At 23.9% G+C, this 25,069-nt stretch overlaps 1 protein-coding gene across 9 annotated transcripts in view; it reads right to left on the bottom strand.

Moving 5' to 3' along the window:
* Positions 1–25,069, bottom strand: part of LOC126904869 (protein madd-4) — a 104,070-nt gene that overhangs the window by 35,815 nt on the left and 43,186 nt on the right. For all 9 annotated transcript variants that reach the window (XR_007703839.1, XM_050684189.1, XM_050684188.1 and 6 more), the window contains exons 2-6: positions 23,848–23,989; positions 4,439–4,537; positions 2,406–2,549; positions 1,295–1,522; positions 453–594 (exon numbers count right to left, since the gene is read on the bottom strand). Coding sequence is in view for 8 of the 9 variants with exons in the window: in XM_050684189.1 (XP_050540146.1) it covers positions 453–594; positions 1,295–1,522; positions 2,406–2,549; positions 4,439–4,537; positions 23,848–23,889 (655 nt within the window). In the remaining variant the exon portion in view is untranslated. The remainder of the gene's footprint in view (positions 1–452; positions 595–1,294; positions 1,523–2,405; positions 2,550–4,438; positions 4,538–23,847; positions 23,990–25,069) is intronic.

Raw genomic sequence — 25,069 nt, 5'->3', positions numbered from 1 at the left:
TAATAAACTAGTGAAAGACTTAAACTAATAAACTAAACTAAAGAGGTTAGAAAGAAAATAAAGGGTAGATGTTGAATATTAATAAAGAAAAAATGTCATATAGAGTATTAACCGCGAGTGACTTTACAGAGTATTCGAAACCATTAATCACATTACGGACAAAAGGGCGATAAGAGACAACAGAAATAAACAGGCTGCAGTACACTAAAATTGATTAAACCGTTTTATCATTGTCAGCATTTTTCACTTGTCTGTGGTCAAAATGCCAAGAGTAGCAGACAGTTATTACAAGTTAACAGATATTAAGATTATTGCTTTTTAGTATATTTAAAACTTAATGAAATTATTTAAACACTTATGTTATTTTTATTACGAACTTTTATAATAAATATACAACTTGTGAAATTCAAAATAGAGAATAATATAATTTTATTTATACAATTTTCACTTACCACCACCACAAGACACCGAACATCCACTTCCTATTTTGCTCCAACGAAATAATTCTTTAGAACATGACAAACCATCACCACCACAAACTCCACATTCATCTACGCTGGTCTTTGAACCAATTTCTAAGTTGCAACCAACCCTCTAGAAAAAAAAAACAAATTAAATGTTTTTTCCTTAAAATGTTTTAATTATATCTGAAGACGCAAACAAGTTATATAACTTATAATTGAAAGTCTAATCAATAAAATTTATTAACTTAATAAACACTGAGATTAAAAAAAAATCTTAGTATTTACAAAATAACATTTAAAAAAATAAGATATATTTATTCAAAGCTATCGAAATGTTTTCTATTATAGAAAGTTACTTTTATTGATGCAGACGTCAGAATTGAAAAATATTGAAATCTTTCATCCATAAAAATGACATATTTTTTAAGTGTACTATACATTTTATACAATAAAAACGATTAAATATCAAAGAATCCTACTCGAAAAAGTGACAGATTAGCGGTTGCTAAATGAAGTGCCTCGAATGACTTTACTATACTTAATAAAGCCTTTGAATTCACTAAGAGCCTTTCTTAATTTCCAATCTTTGAAAATGTTAATGATTTTTCACGTTAGTATAAGTACCATAACCTAAAAAACATTTTTGATAGCTGATTTTTGAAACCTAATTTGACACTGAACATTAAAAATGGCTATTGAAACAAAGTTTAATAATATTTCTCAAATTGAACATCAACAATAAAAATTGATTGATTGCTATAGATTTAGTTAAAATATATATGCTAACCTAATAAAGTCATGAGTTCACTAAGTATGCTAATTTAGCTTACCTGGCATATTCCATCAATACACATATCCAGAGAACCTAGTCTACACCTAGTTCCATCACGAACCCTTGGTGCCATTTCTTCGACGCGTCCTTTTGAGTCAACACACATTAATGTGCAAGGACTTTCCTCGTCGTAGTATGGTTGCCATTCGACGATTTCTCCATCGTATGGTTGATCATTATATCCAGAACATTGGACAGCTCGAAAATCAGCACCATCGGGACAAGGCTATAAGTAAAATATCAAATTTAAGTATGACTTTTATGTTATTTGAATGAGATAAAAAAATTGCCACTAACACATTTTAAATCGAGAGTATAAAAAAAATTCAATGATAAATTTATATGATTTAGTCCTAGCACAAAATAAATTTCACTATTTTATAACCAAAGTTTAAAAAATACCTTCTAATGCTATAACCTATCAGCTCTACATTTTAACATAACAATATGAACAGAAAAAATAGCACAATTTTTACGTTTTAATATTAATTATAAGTAATTTATTATATGAAAATTAGTTTATGTTACATGTGACGCATATAAAACTTTCACAACTATATATTTCCAAAAGATTGTTCATAATTTAAATAGTGTTATTGGCAGCTTCAAATGCATCTAAGTTTATTATAAGCAAATTCTTTTGAGGAAATAATTTTAGGTCACAAAATTCAAATATTAATTTTGAATATTTTCATATTTTCATATTTTAAAAAGAAATTATTTTTCATGTCATTAAGTATTTTAACAATACGCTTAAAAAAGCTGCTTTCATATTACCAATAAAATTATGGAAATCAAATTTTATTTTAAGATTTTTATCGTTTTAAATTCATCGCTGGTTTATAATACAAAATGACACTTGGTTTTTTTAACCTCAAATTAAAATAATTTTAAACTTTTTTATTTTTTACCACATAATTTTATTCTGAGACTTTTCATTATTTAAATACAACAATTTATTTTACTCGAATGCTTGAGACGTTTCTTTCTCAAAAATTAAGACGTTATTTCACTTTCAATATAATTCTTCAAATCTTTTGGGAGATTTATTTTCATTTTAAATGTATTATAACTTAAATTTATTTTTGTATAAAATATTTTTGACTTACTTCCATATTACAAATTTTATATCTAACGTGATGGCCTTTACAACCAGCAATTGCATTGCATCTTCTAAGCTGGTACATGGCTCCACCATCACAAGTTCTAGAACAAGACGACCATTCGGACCAAGGTGACCATGAGTTTTCGTACTGAAATTTAAAATCATGATTCTTAAGAAATATCATATACTCAGATGAGTACGCGAATTGCCTATATAGAACGCCGTTCAAATAGAACTGCTATGTCAATAGATTAGTACCGTTTAGTAATATAAAATTAAATTCAATTAAATATTAATTTTCTGTAAATATCAAATTTAAATATAAATAGCATTAGTAAATCAACAAAAATAATTAACAAATTGTAATGATGCATGTGTATAATATACACGACAATATAATTTTGTAAACAAATAACATGCATAAATAACACATATATCAGCTAAATTCTATCAGTTAATATTAGCACTGATTGTGTATTATCAATATTTGCTTAGTAATAAAAAAAGTGTGACAGATAATGAGTATGGTTGCGCAAATTGATTTCAAAATCAATATATCGCTTGCAATTATATTGTTAAATGATAATATCTAACCCTATAGTATTGATTTATATCTATATATTTCTAAATTTATTTTACACAAATTAGAGCTAACAAATGTTGTTTTTTAAGTGCTATAAGGATAGTCCACGATATTTTACACATTTAATAATTTTTTATCCAGAAAATATGTTGTGTTAATAATTTTTACAGCTTTAGACAAAGCTAAAAACATATTTTGTATTTTTTTAATTAAAGAAAAAAATTATAATTTTTTTTTAATGGATCGATAACAGCGTTAGAATAAATATTGTGTTATAAACATTTTTAATACATAAAGTGGATATGTAGCATGGGTCGAGTGCATATACAACAGGACAATTGTACTCACTGGTACTACATAAATCTAATGAAAAATATTTAAAACAATAAGTTATTTGTCATTAGCTTCTTCTTGCATAAATCTAACTTCTTTTCTAAAAAACAACAATTTTGAGTACTGAAAATATGTAATTATTTTCATATTTACGATATATGAGTAGATTAATGTATTCAACTGAAAATAACGACGTTTGGTACATTATGTCCTTACCCACATATTGATTTATAAAAAAAAATGAAATACAATAATTGTTGTCCAAATATGGATTTATTTGGACATGATTCAACATCAATATTCATAAGTATTATCGATATTATTTGGCCATTTCTAGTTATTGATGTAATTCTTCCTTCTCCAATATGGATTATTAAATTTTGTAAAATATGTAATGTAAATTTCATTTTTCTATATAACGAAAATTTATTACTTTAGGTATTATTGGTCGAGTTAATAATATAAGTAAGAAAACGATGAATCTTTGTGTATGGGAGTCAGCATTTACACACCGGAAACAAATGGATATAAGGTATCATCGAGAAGACACAATCACCAGCAAACCAAGGTCAGAAATTAACAGCATAATGCTAATATAAAAACATAAATTAATGTAAATAAAGTATTGAATTATAAAATAAATAAAACTTAACATGATATACTGATTTTGATGTGTCCATAAAAGATGTGTAAAGAGATAAATATTGTAATAAATATGTATATAATAGTTGTTTTGTTATTTAAATAGTCCTGAGTGAATATTTATATGCTAATTAATCAAAAAATTAATGATAATAAACATTATATAGGTATTTTTATAACACATAAATTACAAATTTTACTAATTTAAGTTATTAACTCATTTTTAAACGAAATAATTTTTATGCATGTACGATATAATGTTTTCTCATCAACTAAACAACATTTTCTTTAAAACCAAAAAGAAAAAAATCAGAGAACCTTTATGAATTCGATTCGATGTCTAGACTCAATGGATTTATTTTTTAAATATTTACAAAACTAGTGATTTAAAACACTCAATTATTATACATATTATCATTACTTGTTTATAATACTATTTTATTGATTTTAATAAATAGAATTTTTTAAAAATGACTTACATCATCTGTGTGAGTGGAGTTTTTGAGTGTTGTTTGACTATCTGATTTAATCCATGATGATGATAAAGTTCCATCAACTTTTTTCGAAACAAGCAATAACTGAAAAAAAAATCGGTTGTATTATACGAATAAAAATAACGTTTTTTTACATATACTTTTTATACATTCAATGTGAAAAAAAAAGAGTAACTTTTTAATAGTATAAAAAAATGTCAATTTATTCGATACTTTCGATGACAATATTACGTATGTTGCATTATTACAGTTAAATTCGACAAAGAATGAAAAAGAGAAATGTATGAGACAAAAATTATAAAATACATAAATTTATTGGAAACTTTCTCAGCTTTTTTGCAATCTATAAGAAAAAATAAACAAATATGAGTTTTTTTTTCATTTTTGTTATAATGTCAGAACGTGCGTACCGAAAAAACTATATTATGTTCGACAACGGCACGGAATGGTGTACTTGATTTGATATTCCGAGCGGAAGTAATATTTATGACAATGTCTTCCAAATTTGGTATAGACTTCAATGCTTACTCTTTACTATTTTACTTTTATTATCTTCTACAACAATTCTGGAGTTCTCTATGAATTATTACTAGACTTTCAACGTTGTTCGCTATGCTTATATATCAACGTCGTCCAACGACACGGACAAATTATTGTTCAAAATAGTTGAGTTCGTAAAGTTAACCTGAAGGAGTTGTAAATTAATTATGCAACTGACCAGGGGAAATAATACAAATTCAACTATACTGCTACGTAGAATGTTTTGATAACCAGTAAATAATTATTACGTTGCATGTTTTTAATAATTTGTACAAGATTCTTTAGTTTGACTTTACAATAAACTGTTTTATCCACTAAGTATGTAACAAAATTATGAATATTACTTATTGTAGAGCATATCCAAAACTTTGAATTAATGTTAATTAAAGTAAGTTCAAGTAATCAACTTTATCAATTTCGTAACATATTAGAAGCTATTAGAATGATTTTGCTTTTAAACATTAGTTTAAATATTAGACATTATTTGATTTATGTTTGTAATACCATATCACTTAAGTGATTTGGTAATTTGAAATGTGAATTTGAAAACGTGGTAATTTGTCTATTTAATCGACTATTAAATAGTCGATTAATAATAACCACAAGAATACAACAAATTTTGTTGTATTCTTGTCATTTTTCTCGTGTAAAGTCTTTCATAAGACATTAACAGGTTATAAGATGTATTGATTTACACGTAAGTTTTCAAAATCATTTACGCTTGACAAATATTCATGATGCTATGTATTTAATTGTATTATTTATAAAACTAAATTCATTACACAATCTTATATTTATTATCAATCAATATATTATTTTGTTGAAAATATAGTAAAACATAACCTTAAAATGTGTTTGTTATTACTAATTTTTGAGATTCTAGAGATTCTCGAAAATTCTGAAAAATAGATTTTAATGTTCCTAATTATATTACTTGACATGATACACTGTTCTGAGTATAAATATGCTTTCAAAATTATTTTAAATTAGTTTAGTCTGTTGTACTGTACGTTATCGGACTGTTATAAATGTTCAAATTTTGATTTCTCATACAATTATATATATATATAAAATAAACATTTTTCATATAATCATTTTACTGTTATATTAATTGTACTATATTTTGCTCTTATACATTCATAGTAAATCAATATCGATGGGTTAACGTCAATTTGAGTAGAATAATTTTGAACTAATAAAGTGAATGAGTGAGTATTAACTTGAATTAGTTTTTAAATTAATTATCTACTAATTTTCGTATATTTTTTTTACCATATTAAACACAAACAATTTTTAAAATATAAAACATATGCGGTACCTATACATAGGCAAAACTAAGTGGATTAGAGTTCGCTTATGTATCAATGTATTAAGTTTGTTTCGATTTTATCATTAATTTGCTATTTATTGTTTCTTTAGTAAACTTTAATAATTATTTAAAAAAAAAAAAAAAAGAGATAAAATAATTGTAAAAATAATAGTTTAAACTATATATTTTTCACCTTAAAAATCTTTATTGATAAAAATCATAAAAGAATCCCTTCTAAGTTTGTATTTTAATACAAATTCAGAAATGAGTACTTACACATTCTAGTTTGACAATTCCATAAAACATTCTCTAATATTTTATAATGTTAAATTTGGTTACATTTTATTGCTAGAACGAGAAAATTGTTATATATATATAACCTATTTTATGGATTACATAAAATATACATTAGATCGTAAAATAGTATTTTTTTATAAACGATTGCAATAATCATTAACGATAAAATAAAGTCAGTTTTGATATAAACTATTTCAAAAGTTCTTAAGGGCCAATAAAATGTTATTTACTTTATAAATCGTGTTTTGTGTTTCTTTTTAATTTAAGAATTAATTATTTAATTTGAATAATTTTACATAATATTTGTTACAAATATATATTTTGTAGGGGTATAAATCTCAGTTTCATTGTTGTTTATTTGGGCGCGTATATAACATCCAGTAATTATATTAATCATTTTCATACTGTATTATTTTATGGTTTTAGCCTCTCTTAGAATTTCTTTTACTAGTTATTTTGCATTACAACGTTAAAAAACCGTTATATTTTTTATTGCTATTTGAGTATGTTAAAAGATGTTATTCTGTTTTACATTAATCGGAATTACATAATTAAGTAGACATGACGGACAGTTCATTGTTGAGTAGGCCAACATTATCGTCGGTTTCATTAAAAATGAAATAATTACTTTGTTTAAACAATAAATAAACTAGTTGTTTGTTCAACGCCTAAAGCTTTCACTATAAGTTTATCTCATTTATAATAAAACAGTTAAATGGATATTAGTTTCGAGTTTTAGTTTAACATTTTGTTTGAATTTTGTATAATATTAAAGTTTTAGTAGATATTACAAAAATAAATATTATTAATTTTCGAATACTTTATAAATCACTAATATATATTTCTAATGATAATTTTCATAGGATTGGACAACTGATCATCTGGTTTTTACGTACTTACGTCGATATATTAAGTATTATTCATCTACCGAGCAGGTATTGTTTTATAATAGTATATATTTGACCTAAAAATAAACTATTACCAGAACAATTTTTAATCATAATACTTAAAACATGCCATAAAACTACTTGAAGATATACGAATATATGAATTAAAATCTAATGAATGTTTAATTGGTATGCTTTGCAATGTAGAAAAAAAAAATTTCTAGGCATTGTTAGATTTGTGCGTATGTTTAATGTCAGTATTTACAAATGGGCAGGTAACGGTGTTTGGGAGTTAAACCTGTTGAGAAGAATCAGGGACGTAACTAAATAGTCTTTGTTAACGCTATGCAGTTAGTAATTAACCAAATTATAATGCTCTTGGCAGCGACAACCATAATTACAGTGCCAGTAATAGCTGAAGACTTGGTGATGTTAAAAGGGCGATAGCAGATGGAGGGTCACAAAGGGTGAAAAGTAAAAGTTATCATTTAATAAAATCTTGCATATTCTCAATGAAGTGAACCACCCGTATAATACCTCTTGATGTGTTATATCCGCTATGTCAACAAGCGTAAATGCTCATTTTGAATCACGGGGTACAAAATAATACGACTTTTACAATATCATCATGACACCATATTCGTTTTATTATTAAAAAAAATTATTTTTTATGTAAAACATAAATAATCTTTTTAAGAATATAAATTAAAAGTTTCTTATAACTTCAGTTATATGTTAAATAAATAAAATTAATTTATAAAAAAAGTTACAATTTTAATGAATTCACTATATTTAAAATACTTATCGTTTTAAAAGTTTGTAAATAATTAATACTTGAACATATTACTCAAAGTTCTTTTAATATTGTCAAAGAAACTCTTGGATAATTAAAAATATAAAAGTATTCAAAAAGTCTTGATTACATCACAATTTTCATCTGATATCTTAAGTAAGGTACTGAAAATATCAACAGAATATTATATAGATATTTTTAAATTTCACTACAGATCAGAAATGCAAATTTGTAAAAATATTATACTGGTTTTTACAATATTTTCATAGTTTTAATATAATTATTTTGTAATAATTATAATTGAATAGTTATTATTCAACAGATATCTTCTAATGTTTTCAATTTGTAAGATATTCTAGATTTCTATAAGTATTATGTAGGTTTTGAACAAATTTGATCAAATATAAAAATTTGGTTTTATAAAATTTTAATTAAAAATTATAAAAACCATATCACATCATAAATATGCAATATGCCAAAATATTTAGATAAAATAAGAAAGTAACATTGAAAATATGGCAATTTTCAAATAAATTTTTCAATTTAATAATTGATCAATTCATCACGTAAGTCAATTTTTCAAAATTCTATTTAAAAAAAATTAATTATTTTTTTTCTGAAATTGGTAAAGAATAGTTTTCTTGTTAGCTATAATGCTATTAAAAAGTAATAATAAAAGGTGACCCCTACATCCCCTAAAAATAATAATTTCGAATCATGTAAAATTAATTGATGCCGTCAATATTATTTTGTAAAATGACAACATTTTATTGTTTATAATTGAATAATTGGCATATCCTAAATAATATTATTATGCTCACAACCCAATTGATAACGATTATCATTCATGCCTTAGACTTTAACCAGAACACATCACTCGACTATTACTTTCTTCGACCATATTATTATCCTAGTAAAATTAACAAAACACAATCACGTAGAGAGATGTTGCAAAAATTTAAGGCATAAAAGCTATCATTTTAATTAAAAATTTAGCCAGTAATTGTAATAAAATAAAAATTAAATATAAAATTATATTTTGGCGATAAATTGATCGACGCATAATCAATGTCATCAGTACAATTTACAAGAGTATGTCCGATTACATTAAATTTAGATAACAAACAATAGATTTATTGTTAAATTACTATAGATAAAATTATTATATTTCTGAAAAGTTCAAATTTATATGAAAAACCACATAAAGATATATTTAATCCAGTCATATGCGCTAGTTGTGCTTCAATATAACTTTAAAAGATATCTGTGCACATATTTTCTAAGAATAAAGAATGATCAAAGAAACTAGAAGGATAAACTACTAAAAATTCTAAGATTTTTCTCTTTCAATTTTTTTTTTACTATTAAACTTGTATTATACAAGAAATATATACAACTACAATATTTGAAAGTTAATTTTTTCATATTAAATTTATTATACCAAGCAGTATTAAATAATATCGTAGTACTTTACTATTAGTGGTAGCTGATAGTTGACTAGTCCATATTAGCAAAAACTGCCTTATTTTAGTACTGACAACATAAACATAATTTCAACAACATTTTTTATATAATACCTCACCCTAAAATTTTTTTTTATATAATTTTATGTGTAATTTTCATAATTTGGAATATGTACTAATACTTCACTGATCCAACTTAATAGAACAAAATTTATCTTTTTATTTATAGGTTGATGCAATGCGCTTATAACCAGAGCATTTATAGCTTCCATTATTTTTTAGCATATTTATTATTTTTTACATCATCAATACCTGTTAGTATTGACTTTGAAAGGTTACATAAGATTCTAAATTAATTAAATCATTTTTAGCTAAATGAAATAAAAAATTATGTATATTTTTTTTTATTATTCAATAAATTTGTTAAGTTTATTTCGTCTACTATTTGAAAAATAAAAATTTGAGAACAAATAACAATATATAAAAACTATATAAGGGTTCATTTAATATGAAGGTAGAAATCAACAGTTTAAATAATGTATTGTATCTATTTAATCGATGACTTCAAGGGAAAAGCTTGAACTCAACTATAAAGATTGTATTGGTCCAATTGCACTTAAATTTCCAGTCTGTTGGGATTTTCGTTTTTACCTTTACTCGGATCTCATGAAGTATCCATTTAATCTTTATTTAGAGTAAAAATAAACCATCATAGTAAAATAACTTTATTCACGGTAGATACGTAACGCGCTGATTTTTCATTAATAATAATATTTAATATAATCAGTTAGATATTTATATTGATATCTAAACACTGTAGTCTTATATAATGAAATAGTTGTTTAAAATAATGTAAGTAATTAGTTATGAACTAAGAAGATTGTCAGACTTATAGAGAAATTGAGCACTTTAAAATATGATACAGAACAATATGATGTTTACTATGATAATCTCAAACAGTTTTGCATATAATTTTATTTCTAAAGAGAAATTATTTCATAAATGTATCAACAGAGATGGTTTTCTATTTACGTTAGTCTAAAATCTCAAAACGTCAAAAGTCAATTCTGAGATAATTAAATTATGATTTAAGATAGTACGTTCGAAATAAACGTTTTTGTGAAAAAAAATATTTCAGAAAATATGTGTAAAAATCTGATAAAAAAAAAATAAGAATAAAAATAGAATTTATTTTTTAATTTTATATATGTGGTCAGTAAAATTTAACGCATTTAAATTAGTAAACTACACACATTTTTTTAAATAGTTTCAATTGAATTATTCGAAAGTAATAAATAACCAAACCTGCAATTTTTTTAATAAATTAAAATATATAATTCTATTTGGAACGCTTAAATTTTGTAACAGTTGTAACGTCATAAATTCGAAGATGGACATTTTATAGATTGGTGAATTATGTCAACATGTAGTTATAGTGCTTGAATAATACTTTACCAAACATTTAAGTCTAACAGTTTAAAGTAAACTTTCTAGAAAGAATTACAAAAAATGAAAATATTTGTAAAATCAAAGGATTTTCAAGTATAATTTGATATTAATTGAATTAGTCGAGAAGTTATATACAAGATATTTGCAAAATAATTATTAACTTGTCATTTTATTTTTCTCTGAAAATAAGCTTATCATCAAGCAAAATTACGTGTTAAATGTACGTGAAATAAATACATTATATGTGTTAAATTTTTTGTTAAGCATAAGCATCAAATGACTATTAAAGATGAACTTCTGTTACTCCTATTATTCTTATTTACAATATGAATTTAGAGTATTTAAATTTAAAATTATATTGCATAGTAATTATAAATGTAAAACACGTGGTTGACCTTAAGTAAATTTACATTTATATCACAAACAAAACAAACCTTAACTCAGTTTTTAATATTATGACAGAAAGACTTAAGATGAATAGCGTTATGTAAAAACAATCATTCACAACAAATAAAAAAAAAATGAGCCTCTATTTGAAACTGCTAGACAATATATTATTATGCATTTTGCATCAATAACGAATCTAAATCACTCTAAAATTATGTTTCGAAAATTAACTTGATAATTATTTCAATGAAAGTGTCAATTAATGTTGAATGAAACACGTTATATAGTCGAGTCTAAATTTGGGATAATTACTTTTTGTATAACGCTAATCAAATAACCTTACGTTATAACCTATTATTTTTAGCGATATTCAAAACGTAAACCTATAAGAAACATTGTTTTTTTTTCAAAATTAATTGTAAACAATCAATTTTTAAGGGGCGCTCAACACTTCTTACCTTTTATAAATTTTAAAATGTTTATATCTCAAATGATAATGTAACAAAACTGTTTATAGACGAGTCAATATTTTATTTAGACAGCTCTCCATTTAATAATAAAAAAACAATAGGTTCCTACTTAACTTTCAAAAGTTACTCCTAAAATCTACCCTTAGAAATATTTTTTCTTGCAATAAACTTGATATTCACTTTAGTTCATAAAAATAAATTATACTTGAATTTATACATTTTTATAAACAAATTATTATTTAACGAAATAATGGAGGATTGTGTGCTTAATAAATCACTCTGTATATATATATATATATCTTATACATAAATAAACTTCCCTATATATTTAACGATACATTTTTTATTTTTCAGATAGATAAAATTTTTTTATAAGGTCAATTGCTGTTTGTTAAAACAAACAATTGATTATTGGTGTCATAATAGACACTAATAGTGAATTAGATGGTAAAATGTACACTTTTTTTTTCTAATTTAAGAGTACAAATGAAATCTAAGAGTAAAGTTAAATATTATTATTTATTATTTTTATTGTGTAATATGCTATTATATTTTAGAAAAAAATAATGGCAAAGGTTAATAATATATTTCTGTTCTTAACCCCAGAAACTTTGCCACCAAATGTTGCAAGAATATATTATTCACTATCAAAAAGTACAGCAAACAGTTTAGAAAAGGAAGTTTCTTAGCGAAACGAAAATATTACGAAATATTGCTTGTTTCTTAAGTGCTCGTTTTTCCTGATAATTGAATGAAAACACCATGTGCATATTATGTACATCAAATATAAAATGTTTAAGAGATTAAAGACAAATTAATTTTGGAGTTATATTTTAATTACTTTAACTTTGAAATGAAATTCAAAATTGTTGAAATTTAATGGCAAAACAATTAAATATATGCATCAAAAACAAATTACGTAAACGAATTTAGTATTTATCTATATTATTTCATAATTATATTAAAGCCGTGAGTGTTTAATGTATTTAAAAATGTATAGGTGATAAGCTCACAAAACAATCTAATTTGAATTATATTTAACATATTTAATATTAAAAGTTCTTTAGTGTTCTATTGAAATTTTGGTAAAAAAAACAATTTATTAATTTTATATTTTAAGGGTAAGTAACCCTTTGAATATTTAACTAGATAGTCGATTTAAGCTATAAAATATTATAAATTATGTATAGTTATTTAATGACCTTAAAAGTAGATAAGGCTTATACCATAGATTTTATTCGAGAATAACCAATAAATAAAATAATAAAATCGCTAGACCCCTTTAGTTATTGGTACCATCTCGCGAGCCTTTAACTGTGACATAAAAATGTGTTATATTTATTCGAATTTACGCTTTTGTTTATCAAAGTTTATACAAACACGCCATCTACAGTTTACCTTGGTTCAATTCTAACGCAAAGCTTGAAACAAACAATACTTACTTTTACCTAAAGCATTTTTACAAGTGAAAATCTATGGAATAAAGTGTCCAATTATATTATAAAGCTGTGTGAGGATTTCATCTAACGGTAAAATTACAACAATGAATTTAACATGCCTTTTAGGGGTTAACCGTAAACTGTTAGAAAAGTTTGCATGTATTCAACTTCTTTAAACTGCAGTCAGTTAGTAGTTGTTGTCCTGAGGGATAGACTACGTTTACTTTATATGACGTACGATTTGTGGTATTCATTTTTAATTCTAAAAAGACTAAATGAAGTGTTTTTTTATTTCATGAAGTTTAATAAAATTATCACTGAACCACGCAATGGAAAAATGTTTTTTTTTCTAAATCGTTTCTGGCAATTTTATACAGTTATTACTATATTTTTCTGTCTATGTCTTTTGATACTCCCTTAAAAACTAAAAGAATCATAAACAAATGCACATAGCTACCAACTAGTAAAAAGAAAAAAGTTTAAACGCGCATTATTTTTTGGTGAAAGATTTAGTTTTATAAGTATGTTCTTTTACAAGGTAATTTAACTTGATACCGCAGCAGTTTAAAGACTTTTCCCTTTTTTTAAATTTAATATTATAATGACAATATTATAATTATAGCTGTTTTTACAATGTAATAATAGTTTTTTTCACGATTACTAATGTTTAAATATGTAAGAGTGACAAAAAAAATACCGTATCTTCAATTGTAGTACGTAGGAAATTAATCACCCCAAGCAGACATTTTTGTAAAGTACTAACATTGAAGTATTGCACCAGTACTTTATTTTTTTAGTATGGCCTTTTTTAAGGCTTGATGGCAACCTTTAAACAACTCATCACAAAATAAATCGTACGTGGATGGACTTATGTCCAAAAATACAATAATTCGCAGAGAGTAGAGGTCATAGTGGCGTTATTTTTAATGTTTTTGAATGGTCACCCATTTGAGAACTTGCAGTAATAGCGCAACTGTACATCAGTGGTATGGCGAGCAACTTATTTTTTAATTGCGCCTGCCACGTCCCCCGCATCAGTTCTGATAGCTAACCATTGGCTAGCCCGTACTAGTATAGTACAGGCTAGTCTCTTATTAGTACTGATCCCGTGTTGGCGATAATTATTTATATACAATTACTAGCAGAGTACTGGTGTAATATTAACTATACAAAATCTTCAGTACCGATTTGTCAGTATAGTAAAGCGTTATCCCTTTAGACATATGCCAGTATTTGTTCAGTACTGGTAATCACTACTACACCCAGAGAAAAACCTCGATCTATATAATAAATTCATTGTTCAATTTGATAAATATATCATTACTATTGAATCTATGATATATTTATCAATATGATAATTTTTTTTCTTGTCTTGAACAATAATTATTTTGTTCGTATTAATAAAACATTATCATAAACCCTTGATAAAATTTCTCTATCAAAATTGATTGAGGTTTTTCTTTGGGTGTACGCGAGAATTGCGATTGCTATCAAGTTCTGTATGAGATTGCATATTGTATATTTTTTACGGTGATTTTTTATCATTCGCCGCTTATTTAATAGAAAAATAATAATAATTAGAATTTTACTTTTAGTTTTTTTTTAGTTTTAGTCTCTCCTATTTATGAAATAATATTATTTGGTGTGACGGACGGGGATATCAACGTGACCGAAGGAAAAAACTTTGTTTGTTATTCTTCTGTTGTGTCAAAATTCTCATAACTACACACTATATAATCTTATATACATGTAGTTAAAATGTCAAAAAGAAAATTGTATGTATTACGATAAAATTAAATATACATAATTACATATAAACGAAATTATATAAATATACAGGTCTATTTTTTTATCATTGACCACTTATTTAATAAAAATTTATAATATTGAGAATTTTAATTTTTGTTTTTATTTTAGTTAAATATTTTTTTTAATTTTTCAATCATTAAGTAATTTTTTATGTTCATTCCTTTTATATTATAAGGGTATAGTCAATCATTTTTAAAAGTCAATATATCAGTGTTATTTTTTTAACGATGCCACTCAATTTCTCTTCATAATTTAACATAATTATGTTAAAAAATTATATTTGATCTTTTTAATTTATCCCTTATACCATCTAATGGTGTTCACTTTGTTTTTTTAAACGGTAATATTTGACTTGATTATTTATTAAATTGTAATCTAATTATGAGAATTACTAGTCGATAACAACCATAGAATAAAAATAGCATTGAATAATTTTTATTCAAGGCTAGGCATGTTAATAATTTTTTTTAACTTGTTTAAATTAAGTTTACTGGAAAAGTCAATGTGTTAATAGTTAAAGTTGATCCGCTATTTTGTTTAATAAATTAAATTAAAAATGAATTTGACAGAATGTCATTGACCTATCGAGTTCATTTTAGTTAATGGGAGTGCTAGTAGATTTGCAAAACTAACATGAATGATAAAATTTTTTAGGTGCAAACATTTTTCCTTCCAAAGTTTTCTTTTATACAATGAAACAAATTATGTTGTAGTTATATTACATTTACTTACCAAAAATCATTAATCTGTGTGTACACTAATGGAAATTATATCATATGGTTGTTTCATAGCAAAATCATGTATCACAACAATTTAAAAAATTGTATTCTCGAAAAATACTTATTTACAATGCAAGATACATTTTAATATTTTCCGAAATAAATAATATTTGTTAATTCTTGAGGTAATGTAGTTTAAAAAAAAAAATCTATTAATAGATATATAAAACTTTTGTATTATTTCTTCCTCTTGAAAAATATTGAAAATTGAATAGCACAGTTTTAGCATGGAGAATAACACATAACATAATTATCATTATTCCATATTAATAATAATATTAATATTTCAAAAATTTGTCGATCTATAAAAAAGAAATTTTTTTATAATATTATATTATAAGAGAGGTATTTAAAATAAAATACCGAAAATATACGTCGACACTAATAATGGTAATACTGTTCCCGAAATTCCGCTAACGCAACTCTTATCTTAATAATTTTTTGGTTTTTATAAGTAAAATATTTGTAATATTTTTTGTTTTTAAATTAATATTTTAATATAACATTTAATTTTAAATAATATTAACCACAAGTGATCTATTCTTGTTATACAATATACATTAATTTGTCGTTAAATAAACGAAAGATAAATCTAGTTAATGTAAAATCTAAATATTTAAAAGCTAAAAAGTTGAACAATTTTACTTTTTAACTTAACTTTAATTTATTATTTCATTTATACTCAACCGTATTTTTATAACTAAAAATTATAAAAATTCTAATAACTTTTGAAGCACTAGTCTAAAAGTTGTTATAGTCCAATAATTTTCTTAGTTAGATTAGTTAGTATCGATTAAATAAGCTAGTTATATAAGTATGATGCCTTTTGAAAAGTTACTGTCAAAATCCTTCTAATGTATGAGGGATATGCATAAAAAATACTTCATGATTGAGAAATCATCTAACTAAATATTATTAATTTTTTATTAAATAAGTGGTCAATGATAAAAAATAGAGCTGTATATTTATATAATTTAATTTATATGTAATTATGTATATTTAATTTTATCGTAATACATACAATTTTCTTTTTGACATTTTAACTACATGTATATAAGATTATATAGTGTGTAGTTATGTGAATTTTGACACAACAGAAGAATGACAAACAAAGTTTTTTCCTTCGGTCACGTTGATATCCCCGTCCGTCACACCAAATAATAAAATGAGATTATGTTTGTCACACCCTTGTATATTATTTCATAAATAGGAAAGACTAAAACATCTACGAAGCCGTTTTGATCCTTGCTTTACTTCCGAAAAAGTGTCAAACTTCAAAGACCGTGACAATAAGTTATATACATTGTAATGATAGGTTAAGAAAACTCATTTTCTTTCTTCAATAACTTTCTTCGTTAGGAAAAACTTCTACTCACGATGAGGTGTATTTGCAAATAAGGGTCTGTTTAAAAAAAAATTTTCGTTTAATGTTTAAATATATTAAAATGTTATCTTATTTATGAGTTTAATGTTATTCGATATTTAAACGTTGTAGAATTTTTATGTTTAACGTTTTTAATATTAAATCGTTTTAATATTTTTCGTTCGTTACTCTAACGTCACTATATTTTTTATTTAACGTTAATGAAATTCGAAATATAATTACTACCATTAACAGAGTTTTATACAGAGTATTCAACAGGAAAATAAGTTATTAATTATTTCAATGAGGATAATAGACACCTATTTCCTTACTTATCGAACATCCCTATGTATTGAAATTGACTACGTTTTTCTAACATGATTATTTTTTAAATATAACATTAATGTTTTTTAATAAAAACTATTTTACATTATAAACGGTATTTTATGTTTATTAATATCACATAATAATTATTACGTTTTAACAAAATTTTCCGTTTTGAAGGTTATAATTAAAACATTATTCATAAAGTTTTCTACTCTTGTTTACAAACAAAGCATTGTATTAAATAAATACCATATAACAAATAATTTTTGAACTAATTAAAATTAATAGAAAATAAAATATCAAATCACAAATGTAGTAACTAAAATCTTTTGAGATTATGTACATTAGACATTTTTAAAGAAAAGATTAATAATTTTATTTTAAGCTAATTAAAAATGTTACTTATAAAACATAGATATTCTTTAATATTAAATTATTCTCGTTTAATTATTTAAAAGATTATACAATCCATTTGTAATCAAAATCCTTACAATGAAAATCCATTTTTAATGTTAACAAAGAATATGCTATTATATTTTAGAAATTTTATTTCGTTGAAAACGATTTTTTTTTATAAATTCGTTAACATATATATATATATAATTATCCTTAAAAATAATTTTTTCAATTATAGACTGTTAGACAATTGTCTTTTAATCTAAAAGGGTAAATTTATTTTGATACCAAATGTTACATTTATTTTCACTGGATTCAATTAATCATCCGGTAATTATAAATATTGTTAAATAATATTTATTAATAATTGTTACGATAACAATTGATAAATTTTTTTGACAATTTGATTTTATTATCATGGAGAAACTTAAGCTGCTTCTACTAAACAACAAAAAAATAGTTGTTTTGTTTGAACTTATTTTTGATATTTTATAAACCTACGCACGTGGTGTAATAATATCATTCTTATAAAAAAAACTTATGAATTCATTTTATTCATAATTAAGGATAGGGACTTTAAAAAATTTGTTTGAGCCACTTCTGAGATTCTAAATTCAGTAAATATGATCACAGGTATATGTAATACCACCTGATTTTTTTTATTCTAAAGAGGAGTAATACCCCACGACAAGAATTTATAACTTAATTCTTAATTAAATGCATTATTTATATAAAGAAAACTACGAATAACCATTTATTATTGGATATATTCAAGATGGTAAAAAGAAACTTTATAAATGCTTTAAGTTCCAAGATCTGTAACAATAAATAATAATGTGTTTATAACATATTATATTGTTAACTTTGAATACTTAGTTATTTTTATTGTAAAAACATTGTTATCAAGCTAAAACAAATACATTAAATAAATATTTGTGTTTTATAGAAAATGTATCGATACAAATATATTACTCTTTGGCAGTAAAATTATACGGTCCAGTAGGGTCATATAATTTTATGTGAGAAATTATTAGACCAAATCGATTTAGTCAAACCATTATGCACTTTTAAGTTCTCTAGTGTAACTAAATTATAGTTTATACTGATTATATGGAATTTTATTGTTTATCCTAAAATAATACTTAATTTCAACCAAAATTTCATTCCCAGATAAATATAAAGTTTTTTGTAATTTTAAAAACAAAAAATGAATTGTTACGAAAATAGAGATGTTAATATCATATAAAATAATAGCGCACAAACTTATAACATTAAAACTTAAAAACAAAAATATAAAAAACAGAACTTTTCTTAAATGGAATTAATGTAAATAACACTAAAACAAATGAAAGAATAAAATAAAATTGTGAATGACGTAGAGAATTTTTTTTTCTGGGGCCGTTGAGATTTAAATTACCTATTCAAGTTTTGGAATAATTTTTCTTATTGTTTTCATGGTAATGGGTAGTCGTTTTACAAAGGAAACGGCAATATTTTATTTAGATGCATTATCTTTTATAGGCACACAGAAAACGATTACCCATTGATGAGTAGCAAAGGAAAAGTTAAACTAACATTAAGTTCATGAAACTTTCATTCAAAAGATACACAAAAGAATCATTTACAAAACCTACAAATTTAACAAGATTTTTTACCTTTGTTTTTAAATGTATTATGTTCTTTGTTAACTAAAAGCATAATTATTTCCTTTAAAATTGTTATTCTTCTTTAGTAAAGAAATTTACATTTATAACAGTATTTTGAGCATAAGTTAAGAAATAATATTTTCGATTTCATAATAATTTTGCCATAATAGCAATCGATTAAAAAAATTGTTTAATTGAAAAGCTTATGTTACCTTTCATATATTTGCTCATATCTTCAAAATGAATTAACTTTTTATTTATGTTCAAATCTCAAAAAGTTGCTTAGATTAAATAAATGAATAATTTAACAAAAAAATGAATCAAGTCCACTTTTACTCATTTTTCAGGAAAAAATATAAAACTGATACTTTTATTTTCTACAAGAAACTGTCATATTTTTAACACTATATTTAATGTTTGAACTGTCCGAATAGAATTCTTTTTGATTTAAAATATATATTTTCAACCTTTTAATACACAATAATAAAAAAACAAGATAAAATAAACTTTTTCTCTTTTTGTAGTTAGTGATTCAAATAGTTTTAAGTATTCTAAAAAAATAATAATTTTTGGATAAATGTGACATTGTCAAAATTATTTTTTGTTATATAAAAACATAAACTGATTCATCAGTAATATTCATTAAAATAAAACGGAATTTTGGATCAAGTGAATATATCAGAGCTTGAATAATTTATTTGATAGTAAATTAACAAAAAATAGTTAAACTTACAAAGTTTTAAACAATTTAATTGCTTATACAATATTAGCTTGATTTATTCATAGTTTATCTAATGCGTTGATTTATATTACTTAATGTTACCGTATATTTAATCATACAGTATAATATAATTATTAATGTAAACAAAATTTGATAAATGCCTTTATGTTAAACAATACGCTAAAAAATCACGAAGACTAACTATGTAATTCCGTAAACATTATTTTGTGAATACAGATCAAAATATTTTAGCTAAACATTAAAATATAATTTAAATTAATGAAATGAGATTGAGAGCTTCGTGTGATGTATGCCTTTGTATAGTTAATTTCTTGAAACTAATGATGATATTTAGTATTCTCCTATACATAATATCACAATACTATGATTTTGTCGAAAAAAAATATATATAATTTTTCATAAATCTCAAATATTAGATATGAATCTTTTATATCTCCTTTTTCGTTAAAATTTTTTCTTCATAAAAATGTACAGATTTATGAACCTTAGTACATATCAAGTTTATTGCAAGTAAAAATTATTTTTAAGGATAAAATTTAGGAGTAATTTTTGAAAGTTAATTGGACACTATTATTCTTATATTATTTTTTACTATTAAATGAGACATGGGTTAAATATAATCTGACTAGTCAACAACCAGCTTTGTTAAATTACTATTTCAGATATTTAAAATTAGTAAATATTAGAATCAAGTAAGTGTTAAGCGACGTACCGTCTTTACTATAATGCATAGATAAGAATTCTACGCAGTCTCCTTTCACAGAAATTAAAAAATTATATTAACTAAATAGTGATATTTCAAAACTGGTTATCGAATATTTAAATTATATTAAGTCCATTCATTAGAAAAATAATAGCTATGAGTTTCTATTTAACTTTTGAAATAACGTCTCCTAAAATGTACCCTATAAATATTATTATACAAACATGATATTTACTATGGTTCATAAAAATAAAGATAATGTAAATCTGTACAATTCTATTGGAAATCATTATTTAACAAAAAAAAAAATGAGAGGTAGTATTCTTAATGAATTACATGTATAATGTATAAAAATTGTAGTATAAAACGATAAAGATATATGTCACGTGATAACTAAATATTTATGTTTTGGAAGTTCGAAATTGTTGCCATTATCTTATCAATTCGTAATAAGTTATTGCATAAATTTTGTAATACTTAATCATTAGATATTGATAATAATCGTTACGACCGTCCTGTTTTGTTAAGTTATCAACACCAGCTGCAATACTGTGCCAAAACACAAATTTTTATTGTCACTCAGTAAATAGCTAAAGGCTTAAAGGATATAAGCTAAATGTTTTTTATGGCTGAAACTGAAATACTTAGAATAACAAATTATTTTCATCAAAGTGCCAGTCAAGTTGCGTACGACAAACACATAGTTGTGTACTTTCAAACGTTAAAAATTAACAAGGCATTCACTCTAATAAAAAATTAATAGCATATTAATGGACAAAATAACTTTGATCTCAACAACAGGGATTAGAAAAACCAAAATTAAGTGAAGTGAGTTAGGTATGTTTATTAATTAATTAGATAATTGTTTTAAATTTATGAACAAAAAATGTATTGCTAATAAAGAAAAACCTAGTTAAAATTAATTTTTAAATTACTTTAATTTAAAAAGTAAAACCGTTATCATTTGCAATTGGTATGATTACTTTTTACATGTTTCAATTTTTTGTTTTTGTTATTAATTTAAAATTTTACGATGAAACTTTATTTTTCAACCAACTATACTCTTCACAAACGATACTATTTTCTACAGTATTATTTTATTATATGATACGGATGAAAAATATATTAGAAATAAACGTTCAATACTATAAATAGGCACTAAAATCCTAAACGGTCTGTTAGGCTTTAGCTGTTATATATAAGGTAAATTGAATTGTTTTCCATAAATGATTCAAAAACTTTCAATGTAGTTATTTTTATGTGATACAAATTTTTGAGAGAAACTAGACTGATCAAAATATAACAATATTATATTAATTCCCCGTCAGTTGTTAAGTAATCATAGCGAAACCCGGTAAGAGTATGAAATTTATAAGAAACAAAGAGTGTTTTGTTTTATTTTATTTACGGTTGTTTTAATTTTGTTCATCACTTGGTTTAATAACTTTTAATAAAAATGTAACTTTTTGTGTACATGATTCAGGGGATGTTTTAATTTAACAGGAAAATGACTGTGATGATGTTTTTTTTTCAAGAGGAAATGAGAACGGTTAATCCGTTTAAGTATTAATGGTATATGAACGTATTTAATTCAATAAAAATAGCTATAAAAAAAAATATTTCATAATATTAAAAGCTGCATAAATTTCACATAATGTTTACTTATAAATTTTGTACAACACATCCGTAGGTAACTAAATTTAACAGAATCATTATAGATCCAATGATAAATTTTCCAGTTGAATTATATAGAATGTTCAGTAATTAAGGAAACGAGTTGCTATTATTCTCATTGTTTATACAATTTACCTGTTTCCTTACCTACTGAACACTCTGTATATAAAATTGGTTATTAAAAAATTTGTCTGTTTATTTATTATGTTTGAAGATGAATAATATAGTTTGTACGTATGATAAATACGATCCATTGTTTTGGAAAATTTGTAATGGATACTTCAAAAATGTAAAATATGTGATGAGAATCAAACGTAAATCAAACACAATATAAAACTTCCCCGAATGCATCATTGTATTACATGAGGTAAGTACCATTGTACTCATGTAATGCTAGACATCCCCATGTCTGCGGGTGTCCATGCAATATTATTTGTTTTTATTCTTGTTCATTGTAAATTATTCGTTGATGGTTAAGTGTGATAAGCTATGTAGGCGTTGCTTGAACCATCCGTGTATAAATTAGTTACATTTTTTGTAATAAAGTATACAAAACTATGTATACAGGTTGTTCAGTAAGTTAGGAAACAGTTAAATTGTTACAAACAATGAGTACAATAGAAATTCGTTTCCTTATTTACTGAACACCCTGTATAATATCATTCGCGGTGATATTTGTGATAATTTGTGTACCTATCCACGAATATCAATGTTGTTTACCGTATTTCTCCCTGAATGGTAAAATTTCAAGATTTTTTATAAAATATAATATAACAATATATTTTTTATTTATTTTGTACTCTCATTAAGGATATAAAGCTTGATCGAAAAGTGTCATTTATTGAATAAAACTGAAAAAGTTTCATTGCAAATTTCAAGTATATAAAATAATAAAAAATATGTATCTATATTTTTTTTTACCAAATTAACAAAAACGACTAGCATCAGTGAAGACGAAGCCATATCACTGTAAGATACTTGTGCTTCTTTTCTTTTCAAAAATGATTACAAATTTCACTGTGTTCTTGGTTGAGATATTTACCCAGGTTTCTCCAGCACAAGCCTGTAATTAAAAAAAAATTGTTATATGTTTTCAATTAATTAATAATTATAAATATACAATTATTGATAAAACAAAAAATTATTCAATTTTTATAAAGAAAATTTTAATATTGTTTTTTTAACGTAGTAAATAGTATTTTTTTTTAGCTACGATACGAAGCTGAGAAGGTATTAATTTTACTATGATGTGTTTTTTTTTTTTATGTCTGTTGTTACTTTTTCTCAGCTCTCACTGGACCGATATCTTTCAATAATACGTCAAAAGATCACAAATCGTATCTAGTTGAAGATATTACCCTTAAAAATTGAAAAAATTTTCTACTAAAATATACAATACTCGTATTTTAGAAGAAAATTATTATACTATTCGTAGTATTAAAAGAATTGTAATGCCAAGAAAAAAGTATTAAAAAAGTAATTTATACTAAATCCAACGAATGGAAAATAATTCAGTGTATTCATTTTATAGGTATCATTCAAACATAAATACTTAGTCAAACATCAAAAAATGTTTTACATGCAGTAATTTTTATTTATTCGTATTTAGAGTAAAAAAAAACTTTTTTCTTTAAACTATCAATGAACTTATTTATTCCAACAAAAAAGTTGTAAAATAATTTAACAATAAATATTTTTATTCGAGGTATACAAATATTATGACAATTAATTTGATACCCTGTCGAACCTTTTCACATTTGCACATTCATCCCCATTTGATTAAAAATTTTAAATAATATTCTCCCTACACTAGTAAAAATTCTAAGAATATATTTTTCCTGTAAACTTTAACAAATAATCATTATATTTATTTTATATACTACGGTGTATCAAACTTATGATGGGTAGTTTCCTATCAGTTTATTACATTTGGTGGAATAACCGTCAACTGCAAGACAGGCGCCACGTTTATCTCATGTAGACATGCTGTGATGAACGTAAAACTTAAAATAATCTTATAGTTGTGTTGCAATGTATCTCTATATATTACTATATTTCTGTAACAAGATATAAATTGTAAATATGAAAAAGTAATCACTATTTACAAAATAGTAGCTTTAGAAACAGTTTAGAAAATAATTGT

The sequence above is a fragment of the Daktulosphaira vitifoliae genome, unplaced genomic scaffold (assembly GCF_025091365.1).
Source record: "Daktulosphaira vitifoliae isolate Bord-2020 unplaced genomic scaffold, ASM2509136v1 Scaffold_4, whole genome shotgun sequence".
Taxonomy (NCBI): domain Eukaryota; kingdom Metazoa; phylum Arthropoda; class Insecta; order Hemiptera; family Phylloxeridae; genus Daktulosphaira; species Daktulosphaira vitifoliae.
The sequence above is the reverse complement of the archived record's forward strand: the minus strand, read 5'-3'. Positions and strand labels throughout refer to the sequence as shown.